The sequence below is a fragment of the Periplaneta americana genome, chromosome 15, assembly GCF_040183065.1.
Source record: "Periplaneta americana isolate PAMFEO1 chromosome 15, P.americana_PAMFEO1_priV1, whole genome shotgun sequence".
NCBI lineage: Eukaryota > Metazoa > Arthropoda > Insecta > Blattodea > Blattidae > Periplaneta > Periplaneta americana.
Genome location: NC_091131.1, coordinates 170,876,953 through 170,892,724, shown reverse-complemented (window position 1 = coordinate 170,892,724; position 15,772 = coordinate 170,876,953). Strand labels below are relative to the sequence as shown.

Genomic DNA, 15,772 nt, shown 5'->3' with positions numbered 1-15,772 from the left:
TTCCTAAGACGTAAGCAAAGAGGAGGAGTCACGCTGGAAATAACAGCGTCGCGACTATAGTAAACTTACAACAGATTAATAAGATTTTCCACAGCACATGCATATTTGCACAATTTTACAATTGACTATTACACTCTTACTACGTCATACTACTTTTAACCAATAAAACGGTACGAAAGGAAGTATTTCAACCAATCATGGCTGCTTATCGCACAATTTTATCACGTCCCTAGCATTTGTTTAATTTTATCGCGTCCCTAGCATTTGTTTAATTTTATCGCGTCCCTAGCATTTGTTTCTTTGTTTGCCAACACTTGAAACTGCGCTGGTCTGGACGTCAAAAAAAAAAAAAAAAAAAATATATATATATATATATATATATATATATATATATATATATATATACAAACCACTCCAGTTGATGCACAGCAGTTTCAAATATGACTCGCATTGGCATTCAAGAACAAGAATTAATAAAAATCACTGATCATACCTATGCATCTTCTGAAATCCGATTTACAAATAAATGAAGAGCACCATTCGGAAATCCTGAATAAGTTGAATACACAATGTAGGCCTAAATCAACGAGTTCCACTTCTATTACGCACACGTCCAATATAACATCAATTGAACCGCCAACCACATTCAAATTTGAAAATTGTACATTCAATAATTATTCCTTTTAAAATTATTCATTCGGAAATCCTGAATAAGTTGAATACACCATGTAGGCCTAAATCAACGAGTTCTACTTCTATTACGCACACGTCCAATATAACATCAATTGAACCACCAACCACATTCAAATTTGAAAATTGTACATTCAATAATTATTCCTTTTAAAATTATTCATGTTTATTTTTTATGTCATCGTCGTTAATTAAAACGTTTCTAACACTTGTGTACAGTATATTAGTTAGGTTATGTTATAGCTTCTGCTATATGATATGGATAGTCACGTATCAGAGATTGTTTAATATTAAGATTTATTGAAAATCATCTGTCAAGTGACGTTGATTACTGGGATTCGGATAATTGAAGTGGAATCCAACTCTTTTAATAATAAAAATGAAACTGAATCAACAAAGCCTTCTTGACTAGTAACATTGCCATCGTGTATAGAGCTAGAACTTCTGCTCACTACTGCCATCTAGCATGCATCTAGCGTAATATTTGTAATGTTGAGACGGTAGGTACAATAATACATTTGAAGACAGTTGTATTTTCGTAAGTCAATTAATATTTTATTGTATTGGAGTACTTCGTTACTTCTAATCTTTATATACTTTCTTCTAATCGTGTAATAGTCAATTAAATCGCACTCGAGTTTTGATTTTCTCTAGATAAATCAAAACGTCTAGTGAGATTACTGTTGATAAAATTAACATAGCCTAGATTACGACTAAATGTTTCGCGATTACATGCGTTATATGCTTAAACTTGCTTCCTTCACTAACATTTTACCGGAAGTAACACGATTGATACGATCCAGATTTGCGCCCGGACGCGGGTTCGATCCCCGCTTGGACTGATTGCCTGGTTGGATTTTTCCGAGATTTACACAACCGTAAGACGAAAATCAGGTAATCTACGGCGAATCCTCCGCCTCATCTCGCTACCACCAATCCCATCGACGTTAAATAACATAGTAGATGATATAGCGTCGTTAACTAGGCAAGGAAAAAAGAACAATAAGATTGGTGCGAAGCAGAAGTGAACGAAGAGATTGTGGTGAATCTATATTTTCGAACAACAATATTACTTTTGCAATGCAGTTTCAGAATTTCTATATGTCGAAGAAACTTATTTTTATGTAATTCGTTTGGTATTGCAGTATAAGGGCGCCGCATTAGAACCGATCGTAGCGCGTGTGTTCAGTGGAGAAATTCTACAGCTCTTTCGCACAGAGGAAAACAAATCTGCGGTGAGTTGCGGTGATTTAGGCCTATACGCCCTTAGAAATAATGCTCCGCTAAAAGGTAACAAGGAAACGTCATGTTGATCTTATATTTTATGAAAAGATATGTTGAAAATGATATCCAACTTATGGGTGCAAGAAGTGTTGAACATTATGAAACACATTCTATACATACTTTTTGAAGTGAAGAAGAACTTAATGCACATAGGAGAGTTTTAGGTGTCCCACTGCCTTGTATTCTAAGAGAGGACATAATCAAATCTAACTAAGCTCTGTTCGTAATTATAAATTGAGATGAATCAAGAGTCCCGCCAGAAGAGATTGCTACATTGACCAACAAAATTTCGCACGAATAATTGAACCCATTTGCTGTAATTGATAAACCACTTACTTACTTACTTACTTACTTACTGGCTTTTAAGGAACCCGGAGGTTCATTACCGCCCTCACATAAGCCCGCCAATGGTCCCTATCCTGAGCAAGATTAATCCAGTCTCTATCATCATACCACCTCCCTCAAATCCATTTTAATATTATCCTCCCATCTACGTCTCGACCTCCACAAAGGTCTTTTTCCCGGCCTCCCAACTAACACTCTATATGTATTTCTGGATTCGCCCATACGTGCTACATGTCCTGCCCATCTCAAACGTCTGGATTTAATGTTCCTAATTATGTCAGGTGAAGAATACAATGCGTGCAGTTCTGTGTTGTGTAACTTTCTCCATTCTCCTGTAACTTCATCCCTCTTAACCCCAAATATTTTCCTAAGAACCTTATTCTTAAACACCCTTAATCTCTGTTCCTCTCTCAAAGTGAGAGTCCAAGTTTCACAACCATAAAGAACAACCGGTAATATCCTAACTGTTTTATAAATTCTAACTTTCAGATTTTTTGACAGAAGACTAGATGACAAAAGCTTCTCAACCGAATAATAACAGGCATTTCCCATATTTATTCTGTGTTTAATTTCCTCCCGAGTATCATACATATTTGTTACTTGTAATAATAAAAGTTCAACATTTTCAGTTCCTTCAATATTGATCTTTGTAACATGTTGCATTATTGTGCTAGACGGCATGAAGATTTCTTAGAGCTTAGCTGCATTCTTTCCTGTATATCTGCAAGTTTCTCCTATCTCAAAACTGTTCTCCTTCGGTATCTCTTTTTCACACAACAGAAGCTTTCTTGCACTTAATAAACAGTTCAGCTATGCATTGTCTTGATGGGACTACAGCTGCAAGGTAAGGATGTCAAAATATACTGTACGTGCACTAATATCTTAAGATTCTTGCATCCAGAAAGGTGGGCGTCATTTTCAACACAACTTAAAATATAAAAGTGAATGTAATGTAATGCAATGTAATGTCTGTATGCATGCACGCTTTGACTGATATAGGCAAAGTTTTCAGATTAAATCTTCACAACCAGGAGAAAATGAGAGGCTATATTAAAATTGGAGAAATGGGCGTTAAATTATTAAAACATAAAAAATAAAAATAAATACGGTCAAACCTACATGTATAATATTCAAATAGTCTTTTCTACAGTCTGTTGTTGTTTATTTCCGTAATATTGAACATCGAATTTCATAAGGTCGTGGAAAAAATAACATGAAATTAAATAAAACGTTGAAAGGCAAAATCTAAAAAATTAATGCAATAAATAGCTATTGTGAGTCTCTCGATACAGTTGTAGATAGTGACCAGGCTATGTTTTTCAACTGAATTCTTGAATTCTTTGAAACTACAGGAAATTCAAGCACATAATTTAATACTTAATATTGAATTACTAGTGAAACTATTGCGAAATACTGCTCCAACAAAATCACGCAACGAAACAAGTGTTGGTGTGAACAAACTCGCGCAAAACGTATCAGAAAATATTAACTGGCAAAACGAAATGAGAAGATGCTTTATTCCACGTATTCCTATGATAATCACCAACATGACCTTCGATTTTAAAGAACTGCAATTCCCAGTGCCACTAGCATTCGTAATGACCTTAATTAAAACAAAGCTCAAGGGCAGTTTCCCAATAGTTGCCGGCATTAACTTAGAAACAGTGTTTTTCACATTGTCAACTACGTATGTGGTTTGCAGTCGAATGGACACACCTAAACATTTATATGTACAGAGTGGACCATTTAAGTTGATACTGTACAATATCTTCAAAACTATGGGCTGTAGAAAGAAATATCTTGAATAAAATTTGCTTGATATTATGGGAAAAAGTAAATTTCATTTGTCGTGTTTTATTTGGAGAAAGTTTGGATGGTCATTTGAGGGTCAAGGTAGGTTTTTTTAAATAATGACCAACATTTTTTATTTTGTTTCCTTATTCCTTATCTCAAAATAAACAGCTTTTTTAAAACCATTTTCTAGTACACGATTATTTCACTGGTGTAGACAATTAAACATTGATGAAAGTTAGGTACACAGAGTATCACCACTGTACGGGTATTGTACAGTATTATTTCATAAGCATCGTACCTTAGCGTAATAAATGTTCAAAATGATACCCTTCTACCGCAATGCATTTTCAAACTCTGTGAAGGAACGATTGATGTGTACGTAAAACCATGTCTCTTCCAATAAGGGCACAAGCATTTCGTAAGCGCGTCTTCATGTTGTCCGCAGTCGTTGGTATGTCGCAATACACTTTCTATTTAAAGTAACCCCATAAGAAAAACTCTGGTGATGTAAGGATAGGAGATCGAGCTGGCCAATTGATGGGACCTGAACGTCCAATCCAACGATCATGATAATTGTTATTTACAACATCCCTAGCAGTATGTGCACAGTGAGAAGGGAATCCGTCGTGCTGATACCACATGTGCGACATAGTACATCTTTCAAAAATAACGGCAACTCCTCCGTTAAAACGTTTCTGTACCTGTTAAGGTGCCATCAATGAAGTACGGTCCAATTATCTTATCACCCAAAATCCCGTACCACACATTAACAGACCAGGGTCTCTGATGTTCCACTTTTCGTAACCAACGTGGATTTCCCACAGGCCAATAGTGTATATTATGTCGATTTACTTCACCATGATTTGTGAATGTACACTCGTCACTAAACAATACTAACTGAAAAAAGTTATTATTATTCCGCAGGCTGTCTTGTGCCCACCTACAGAACGTTAGTCTATTCACAAAATCATCACCATGTAGTTGTTGATGTAATGACACTTGGTAGGGATGGAATTTATGTCGTTTCGACATTTTGAGGACACTGCTTTTGGACATTACCGCGTTGGTAGCTAATTCGCGAGAACTTACATGGGGGTCGTAATCCACTGCGACTAGAACCGAAACTTTCCTATCTTCTTCCGTAGCGGTTCTTCTGCGCCTCCTTTTCTTTGACTGGACACTGCCTTCTTCAGAGAGTTGTTTTATCACACGATAAAATTAAGCTCTCGATGGAGTTCCGCGTACACCAGAATAGCCTGTTACACATCTCTCCTAGATTCCCCGTAAATGAGAACCATTTCCACTTTTTCTTTTGAGAAAGTTGGTCCATTTCAACCCACAGACGACTGAGTACGCTTCAAATGTTAAACGACTTGCATGGAACTGATGGTTGTTACTCGATAATGGGTAATTGTAGGTACATACTACCGGTGGATCCACCTGGACTCGAAGGCGGCTGAAGTACATTAACGACAGATACAAGGAAACCGTCCTACCGTGGAAAGTAAACAAAACAACGGACACAATGTCTTTTTGCCTCTTCGCCTACTGTTACTGTTATGGTGGACTGTTTCGAATGGGTCAGACCATTCATTGCACTTTTCGTACACAGCCATTCATAATTTTTTTTAGTTATTTACGTTGGTTTAAGAACAATTGCAAAGTGCTTTTTACGAAAGTTTTTTATGAGGAATGAGAAAACAACATAAAAAATGTAGGTTCCCATTTAAACAAAATTAAATTGACCCTAAAATGACCATCACAACGACGTCCAAATAAAACACGAAAAATGGCAGTTACTTTCCCCCATAATATCAAGCAACTTTTATTCATGATATTTCTTTCTGCAATGCTTAGTTTTGGAGATATTGTACAGCAATAATTCAGTGATACTTTTGCCATGTTGCTAATGTAGTATGCGAATGTAGGCTATGTATCCCACTGAAAGAAAAAACAATAATTATATTGATTCTAAAACGCATGCCTTTTCTTTTTATGTCCGAAAATTAACCTGGCTCTCACGGTAGTGGCTAGAAACATTTTTGTTTTATAATTTTAATTTGTACTCACAATGTCTACTAGCTAGCTACCTAGCTAAAATACTCTAACTGCATTATATATATTAAATAAAAACTAATATAATAATTAGTATGTTCTGAAATTTCAAGATGTCATTTTGAAGTCATATTTAAAAAAACTTGATATAAGCGGGCGTAGAGGGGTGAAAAATAATTCTATATAAATTACACACACACGCACATCGATTGTTTGGTATGGCAGATAAAGAGGTAAATTTTAGCTCATCATAACACACCGAGGGGAGCAACTGTATCTAAAGTTCAAGTGAAAGCACCCATGAAAAGGAAATTACATGAAATGTATGGTAGCACAACTTCCGATCAATGTGGAACATTGAGTCAATGCTAAGCGGGCGTATACGAGTAGGGACTGAGAGGTGTTTTTTAACTAAATTTTAAGACAATGCTAATTAAAAACAAGAACATTTGAACGTATGGCAAATGATTAAACGTTTTCTTCCGTCCCTGATCTTCAACTATTTCAAATTAAGTTAACCCCGACAGATATTTTGGCTAAGAAAATCATTAATCATGTAAGTAACGCTATGTAAAGATTCATCTTTAGGGAAGGCGAGAGCTTCATTTTCTATAGTTGAGTTGCCGAGATCTCAGAAAGCCTGCAGGCAAAAAGGAAAAAGCGGGCAACGTCGGGTGTTTTAAGAAAGTTCTTTCATAAAAGATAAGTTCAACATAACGTTTTTTATTACCTTCTACTGATGCATTATTTCTACGGAACAATTAGATCCGAATGATGAATCAAGATTAAATTATACCTGAATATCAAGATAATTAAAATGGTAATCCTTTATTGTTTCTCGTGCAAAATATTAACAAAAAACCCATAGCGGATTTTGGAGGCGCAGCGACGTAATGCTTTTTATGTGAAGGTCCAGTGATAGAACCATTACAGATGGAGCCTACACGTTAGGGATTGGTTTTGGGGCTAACGGCAGGATTGGGAAATTCGATTGTTAATCGTTTTCGGTTAGATTGGGAAAGGAGTGTATGATTTTTCAGTACCCTATTAAAACGAGAACCGACAGGAGTTGGGGTAGTAAGGTAACGTCAGTGAGTCTAGGGTTGCCAAGTAGCTCTATTTCACCTGCAAGGCCGGAAATTTTGGCGAATCTCTACATAAGACCGATGACCGGTATCAACCCCTTACTGGCCCTACTTGTGCCCGGTAATATTAAATGAGTTTGAAAACTTCTGGTAACAGCTTTTAAAATACGTGCTAAAAGGGATTTTCCCCTATTTCATGGGATATTTTAACTTTTAATTCAGAGCAGCTGAAGATAATAGCCTATACATCTTGATTACAAAACTACAATAAATCCATAAATTTTCTAGACATCACAATAATAAAAGTAGACAACAAACACACACAAAGTATACCGAAAACCCACAACAACAACAACAACACACATACACAACACATCCAACCTCCCCACACAACACAAACAAGCTGCATCCCGAACAATGGTACACAGACTACTCAACATACCAATGAACCAACAGGATTACAACGAAGAACTAAAAACAATCAAATATATAGCACAAGAAAATGAATACAACCTTAACATAATAGACAACATAATAGACAAAACATAATCACAAAAAACATAAGAATACACCACAAGCACAAGAACACAAAAAATACATCGCACTAACATACGAAAACAAAAACACGCATAAAATTGCAACATCATTCATGAAATTAAATTACAACATCGCATACAGAACAAATAACACTCTACAAAAACATCTCAACACACAAACAACACAAACAAACAAATACAACCAAAAAAGGTGTATACAAACTCAAATGTAACACCTGCAACAACTTCTATATAGGACAGGCAGGCAGATCATAATACATCCACATAGAACATATCATAAATGCTGTCCACACCTAGAAACATCATCACAGACATGGAAATACTACACATCCAATCAAAAGGCCAGAAACTAAACACACTAGAATAATATGAAATATACAGACACACGAAAACACACTCCAATGAAATTCGCAGAACACAACTCAATTTCAGAACACTCACACTCTTTGTCTCCACATTACACCACACAAACACACCCTCACAGAAAACTAAACGAGAGGCGCCAAGACCAACAATGACCAGTTCTGAGGATAACCCATAATAGGTCGAAACATGTAAACCAGGTACGATAGAATTTAACACAATAAAGTTATATAATACATTTTCTGAAATAATAGCCTATGTGAATTTTTAAGTATTCTTCAGTCCAAATATTTGATGGTTGTACATCAAAGTGGAAGAAGTTTTAAGTATTAGACAAAAATGAAGGCTGCAACTAGATGAAGATATATTCTATGGAGAACACTGTGCTTCTTAAATGTGACGGATTCTTCCTTTGTGAAAAAGAGAAAAGAGTGTAACTATTTTTCGGGTTAGGGATGCCTCAGAAAAATGTTCACAAATAAGAATAGTAGTTCAACACATGTTTGTTTTTTTCTGCAAGCAATTGTTTTGTGGAACGTGCATTCAGTATCATGAATATCTCGAGGCATAATAGGAAGAATCGTTGAACTGTGAAAATAGTAAAAGTTGAACTTCGTCCTAGGGAAAAACTTAAATTAAGTTGTGTAGAATTGTATCCTTTTATAGGAAAAGAAAAGGAAGTTCTTAAGCCTGTGGTATCAAGCTTAAAATATAAAATTTTAAGTGCATTTTTTCAACAGTGAAGCAAAGATTGTTGCTCGATTTAAAATAATTATTTTTTGCTCATCTCATATAGCAGATTCTGTATTTAGTACACTATATATAGGCCTATTCGTCCAAACTTGAGTTTGTAATATGGAAGGTAATTTTATGTACCAGAGTTGGCAACCCTATGACCGTCTTAAGACTTTAAGTGCTTGTCTTGAAAGCAAAAAAACAGCGGGAAACGAAATTAGTCATGAAACCAAAATATTGTAAATTATGATGACGGTTATGATGATGATGATGATGGTGAATAGGTTATTTTATTACGCTGTATCAACATCTCAACTTATTTAGCGTCTGAATATAGTGAAGGTGATATTGCCGGTGAAATGAGTCAAGGTTCCAGCACCGATAGTTACTCAGCATTTGCTCATATTGGGTTGAGGGAAAACCCGGAAAAAACCTCAACCAGTTAACTTGCCTCGACAGCTATTCGAACCCGGGCCACCTGGTTTCGCGGCCAGACTCGCTAACCGTTACTCCACAGGTGTGGACGGATGATGATGATGATGAGATGATTATGATGATTAAAGACCACTGATGAGATATCATATAATGTTGGAGCATTGACATGATTAAAGAATTTGCAAAGTATTGTAAAACACGATCTGAATTGTGCCAACACATTTGAGATAATTTAGTGGATCTCTATGGCTTATTTGCAATATGAATGATGAGAAGGGTTCTCTTTCTTGTAGCATTTACTTTTATATCTAAAGAGAGTAAGATCCGGAGAAATTTTATTAATTACGAAGCCACTTGCCTATTTCATCAAACAAAATTCAATTACCGATAATGCATGCTCGAATAACTAATTGTAAAAAAAAAGAACATGTTTGCGTAGAAATGATTACGAAAGTGACAAGAAATCGGATCCATTCTGCAGTTAGAACAAAATAGAACTCTTGAAGTAAGGTATGTAGGTCGAAACTGGTATTAATATCTTCGTTCTCAAATTAAATTAGATTTTGAAAAAAAAAAAAAGTAAAAATAAACACTTAACATAAGAAATGGGCTGCACACAATATACTACATTTTTATTAATGTACAGGCATGAGTTACTTACAATTATCTGTTTCTTCATGACCAAATTTCCGTCAGGAGTGGCTTCCTGTAACAAGAAAATAAACCAGAAACATTATAACATAATATGTATCGGTCATACAAAATAAATTTCAGAACCAGGTACAATGAACATGTTGTAGATTTTCATAACAATCCAAAAAAAAAAAAAAAAAAAAAAAAAATTGCAACTCGTTTAATCGAAGAGGGCCGCGAACTGACTAACATTAATAACACACTTAAAATTTTGAAAGTAATATCAGTAAAATTATTAACACCGCTGAAAAGTGTTACATTGCTAAATACTAAAATAAGGAATTTTATTGCTTAGTGAACTTCTTCCGAATGTCAATAATCCGTTATACGATAGCACCACATATGCAGAATAGCGAGCAGTTCCTGCCGGCAAAGTCAGTTGCGGGGGTAACGTAACCCTTCTCTGGATAATATTTTAGTAGGTTATTTTACAACGCTTTATCAACATCTTAGGTTATTTAGCGTCTGAATAAGATGAAGGTGATAGTGCCGATGAAATGAGGCTGGAATCCAGCACCGAAAGTTACCCAGCATTTGCTTATATTTGGTTGAGGGGAAACCTCGGAAAAACCTCAACAAAGTAACTTCAGGCTATGTGTTTTAAACATAGTCAATGATATATGACCTTCAAAGTTTTTTACAAATTTTAATCGAATTTTATTTCAAATAGGCCATCAAATTGTAATTTTTTTTAGTTGGTTATTTAACGACGCTGTATCAACTACTAGGTTACTTAGCGTCGATGAGATTGGTGATGTCGAGATGGTATTTGGCAAGATGAGGCCGAGGATTCGCCATAGATTACCTGGCATTTACCTTACGGTTAGGGAAAACCTCGAAAAAACCCAACGTGGTAATCAGCCCAAGCGGGGATCGAACCCGCGCCCGAGCGCAACTTCAGACTGGCAGGCAAGCGCCTTAACAGACTAGCCACGCCGGTGGCTTTCAAATTGTGAATGTTGGTATGATATGATATGATATGATATGATATGATATGATATGATATGATATGATATGATATGATATGATATATGATATGATATGATATATGATATGATATGATATATGATATGATATGATATATGATATGATATGATATATGATATATGATATGATATGATAATGATATGATATATTTGTCTTTAAGGTACTTCCGGTGAGATGACACTTCACATATTTTGTATACATGCCAATTGTAAATACCCGTTTCAAGATATTGGCTATTGAAATAAACTGTTTCTTTTATACTACATTTTATTCAAGAAGTATTGAGACATTGATACCATTACAAGAAATAGCACAAATAATACCAAAGAAGGTTAACCGATTTTTAATAAGAGACTAGCAGTTGAATTAATATTTCAAAGCAAAATAAATAAATTAATTTTATGCAATAAACGAATTTTTCTTATAAATAGCAGCAAATTCAGATATGGTATTCTTGATTTCTTCGGACATAAATTAGCCTGCCATTAACAGATTTGTGCAAATTTCTCTTTTTTATTTCTCTTTCCCCCCCCCCCCAAATTGCCGGTTGGTCTATTACTGCGAAACTCCGTCCATTATAATCCCTGTAAATTCTTATACATGTAACCATTTTACGAATAAAGTGAAACCTCAACTATATGGTAGCACCGACTTTGGCTACATTGAATAGAAAGCTAGAAGAGGTTATAAACCAAACATTCTGCCATTTGACAACAATAACGAAAACTACAGATATAGTGGCCAATTGCTCAAAGTTGCATCCTTCTAATCAAGGGGTACCTTTTGATAAACATCTGCTTGAAAGGATATTAATAATTTCAAATCTGCAACATGTTCAACGCACAAACATTCTGATAATGATAATCTAGAGAGTATGATAACTAGTCTAGGACTATATACACAGGAATATAGGAAAAAGAGGGAGTAGGAAAACGGGAACCCATGGTGCGCTCCTGGTTGCTAGTGGAGTTACGTTATCCAAGTGGGAAAACAGTCTGCTGGTTGAGTAAAGGTTGCATCACAGCAAATTATATTATTATTGTTGATCACAACGCATTTAAATAAAACTTTAAATATGCAATTTTGTCATTTTCTTTTAATTGGAGTCACTTGGAAAGATTAATCTCAATTTGTACAGACACACAAAACTACGATAAAAATCTGTTGGTGAATGTTACTTATGTCCCGGCCACTACAGGAACTTGATAAAATACCTTGAAAATGCCTTGGATTATTGATTATTAGAAATTGATGTGATCACTGAGTGAGTTTGTGTCGCCAACATCGTAAAAATACTACACACCTAATCAAACCTAACCTATCCTCTCTCAATACTACACACCTAATCCAATCTAACATAACCCTAACCTCTAATATTACACACCTAATCAAACCTAACCTCTCTCATAATACTACACACCTAATCCAATCTAACCTAACCCTAACCTCTCATAATATTACAAAAATAATCCAATCTAACCTACCCTAACCTCTCATAATACTACACACCTAATCAAACCTAACCTAACCTCTCTCATAATACTACACACCTAATCCAATCTAACCTACCCTAACCTCTCATAATACTACACATCTAATCAAACCTAAACTCTCTCATAATACTGCACACCTAATCCAACCTAACCTAACCTCTCTCATAATACTACACACCTAATCCAATCTAACCTACCCTAACCTCTCATAATACTACACATCTAATCTAACCTAAACTCTCATAATACTGCACACCTAATCCAACCTAACCTAACCTCTCTCATAATACTACACACCTAACCCAATCTAACCTACCCTAACCTCTCATAATACTACACATCTAATCAAACCTAAACTCTCTCATAATACTACACACCTAATCCAACCTAACCTAACCTCTCTCATAATACTACACACCTAATACAATCTAACCTAACCTCTCTCATAATACTACACACCTAATCAAACCTAACCTAACCTCTCATAATACTACACACCTAATCAAACCTAACCTAACCTCTCATAATACTACACACCTAAACCAACCTAACCTAACCTCTCTCATAATACTACACACCTAATACAATCTAACCTAACCTCTCTCATAATACTACACACCTAATCAAACCTAACCTAACCTCTCATAATACTACACACCTAATCAAACCTAACCTAACCTCTCATAATACTACACACCTAATCAAACCTAACCTAACCTCTCTCATAATACTACACACCTAACCCTAACCTCTCATAATATTACACACCTAATCCAACCTAACCTCTCATAATACTACACACCTAATCAAACTTAATCTAACCTCATAATACTACACACCTAATCAAACCTAACCTAACCTCTCTCATAATACTACGCACCTAATCAAACCTAACCTCTCTCATAACACTACACACTTAATCTAACCTAACCTAATCTAAAATAACCTGTCACATAATACTACACATCTGTAGTAACATTCCTCACATTTAGTAACATTTCGTTTGCATGTATTGCCGGCCCTGCTACTAGTGTCGGTAATCATCTAGTGGAAGTGGATCGTAATTCCAGGAAGAAAATATGGCAACTTTCATGGCACTTCGTTCGTTTAGTGTGTTTTGTGATATACTAAATTTGTTAATGTAGTAATAATTCTATAAGAATTTAAATGTGTTGTGGTTGTGATAAAGGTATTGAAAATTGGCTTATAGTGCCACATTGGCAGTGACAAAAGTGTGTAATATTCGTTCAGTGGCCGGTGGATACTCTACACTGACCGAAGTATATAATAAATGATATCAACATCTCTCTTCTAAAAGCTAAATCTATTCTTAATTCCTTGTCGATAATTTCTTTTCATATGTAAATCCAGAGAAAGAACTGCTGAGTATTTCGCATAAAACTAACATATTTGTTTCTTTACACATTTCAACAAGAATGATTCTAACCACTGTTTTTACTCTACCTCAAATGTAGAGCATCTTTTTGGAGATTACTAACCTCTATAATGTAGACCTCTGCATTCTTTTGAAAACGGCCGACCGAACTCATCGATCAGTCCCCGGTTGTGAAGAAGCCAGTCGCGAAATGATAAGCTCGAGAGCATGCAGTAGAAAATGTATAACCCATCGCGAGCGCTCGAGGTTGTTGCACTAATATTACTTCACGTTTTTATGCTGGTACGCAAAACAGCCTACCTGAGAAGGTTGCCATTTTGTTTCTATTTCAGAGAGCACGAAAATTAGAAAGCATTTGAAGAATTAAACAAGAAAAATAATTTTTAAATAACACAAATTTTGAAATGAAATAATGCTTTACACTATCAATTATTCAGCATCCATCTTGTCGAAATTATTATAGCAATAATAAAAATGTTTAAAGAAGCTTAGTAAATGTGTGATTGCATATATATATATATATATATATATATATATATATATATATATATATATAAGAGGTTTTGTGATGCGTCACAATTTTCTTCAATACCAGATGTAATCTATTACAGTCACAGTATTTAATAAAAATAAACCAAATCTACATGTTTCCTTCGCGTAACATTTTTACCATAATGTAGGCTATATTAAGAGATGCTTAATCACAGACAATGATTGACGTTGGAGCTACTATTGGTAAGGTGGGTGCACATTCTATTATTCCACATTCAACGATCATATCACGAAATATCGAGGATGGAGATAGCAAAATACGTGCTGAAATTATTCCAAAATTAAAAGAATCGTCATTTGGTTATAAAATTAATATTTTTTAATCTTATCTAGAATTTTTTTTTTGGTTTCTTTAATATATTTAATTTTGTCACATGGCATTACGAATACAACTGTTACAAAATATTATTATTGTTCCGTTCAACTAGGGGAAAAAGACGAACAGTTTTTTTTTATCTTTTTTACTGTTGCTTACACTTTATTTATATTCTTATTGATAATGTTTGTTATATTTTTATTTCATTTTATTGACTCTTTCTGTTATTATTCAAATATTTTATTGTACTTTATTATTAAATCTGAAAGCCTCTATACCTACTAAGTTGACTATCAGGTGATAGGGCTTCAAGCAGTTTAAAACTTCCATACTGCAAGCATTACTTCGAAAACAGTTTTCAGTCTACGATACTTTCAAACGATCGAGACGACAGATCCGCACATATGCTTCATTGAGTGCTTAGTCTTTTGCGGCGTCAGGGCACGCGACAGCCAGTCTGCTGTGTATAGTACGAAGGGAGCGGCCGATAGCGTGTATTATTATGAATCTCGGTCGTGAAATGAAAAGCTCTACTGTAGAAAATGCCGTCTCTCTTGCTCGAGGCACTACTCAACATGTCATTTACTGTTACTGGCCGCTCATTAGAAGATTCTGTTGTCAATGTCTTTGATCTCGTTTATAATAGGCTATTCTGCTTAAAATCGTCCAATCTCTCGGGCCGTGATTCGTTAACTCTATCCTTTGAGTAACCCAACAGGAACAAGTCGAGTATTGAAAAATTAAGATATCTCGGTGTCAACAGGTTCTTCGAAGTTAACCGGTCGTCAAGGAAACTTTCCACTAGGTCCATAAACTCAATTCATGTGTGGCATGTGGCAGCGTCATGTTGAAATATTCTTGACCCACCTCTACATCTTCCAAGTTGCTCAAAAACTTCATGAAAATGCGACGTTACTCTGCAGTTTTCACAGACTGGTTAATAAAATTTGGTTCCACTATCCTGTGTGCGGAAATTGCTCACCAAACCACTA

The 15,772-nt window shown here is 35.2% G+C and overlaps 1 protein-coding gene across 2 annotated transcripts in view; it reads right to left on the bottom strand.

The window, feature by feature from the left end:
• The window catches only part of LOC138715535 (E3 ubiquitin-protein ligase MARCHF3-like), a 90,724-nt gene that overhangs the window by 30,853 nt on the left and 44,099 nt on the right, over nt 1-15,772 (bottom strand). For both annotated transcript variants that reach the window (XM_069848574.1, XM_069848576.1), the window contains one exon: nt 10,005-10,049. In XM_069848574.1, the coding sequence (XP_069704675.1) occupies nt 10,005-10,022 (18 nt within the window). In that variant the 5' untranslated portion in view covers nt 10,023-10,049. The remainder of the gene's footprint in view (nt 1-10,004; nt 10,050-15,772) is intronic.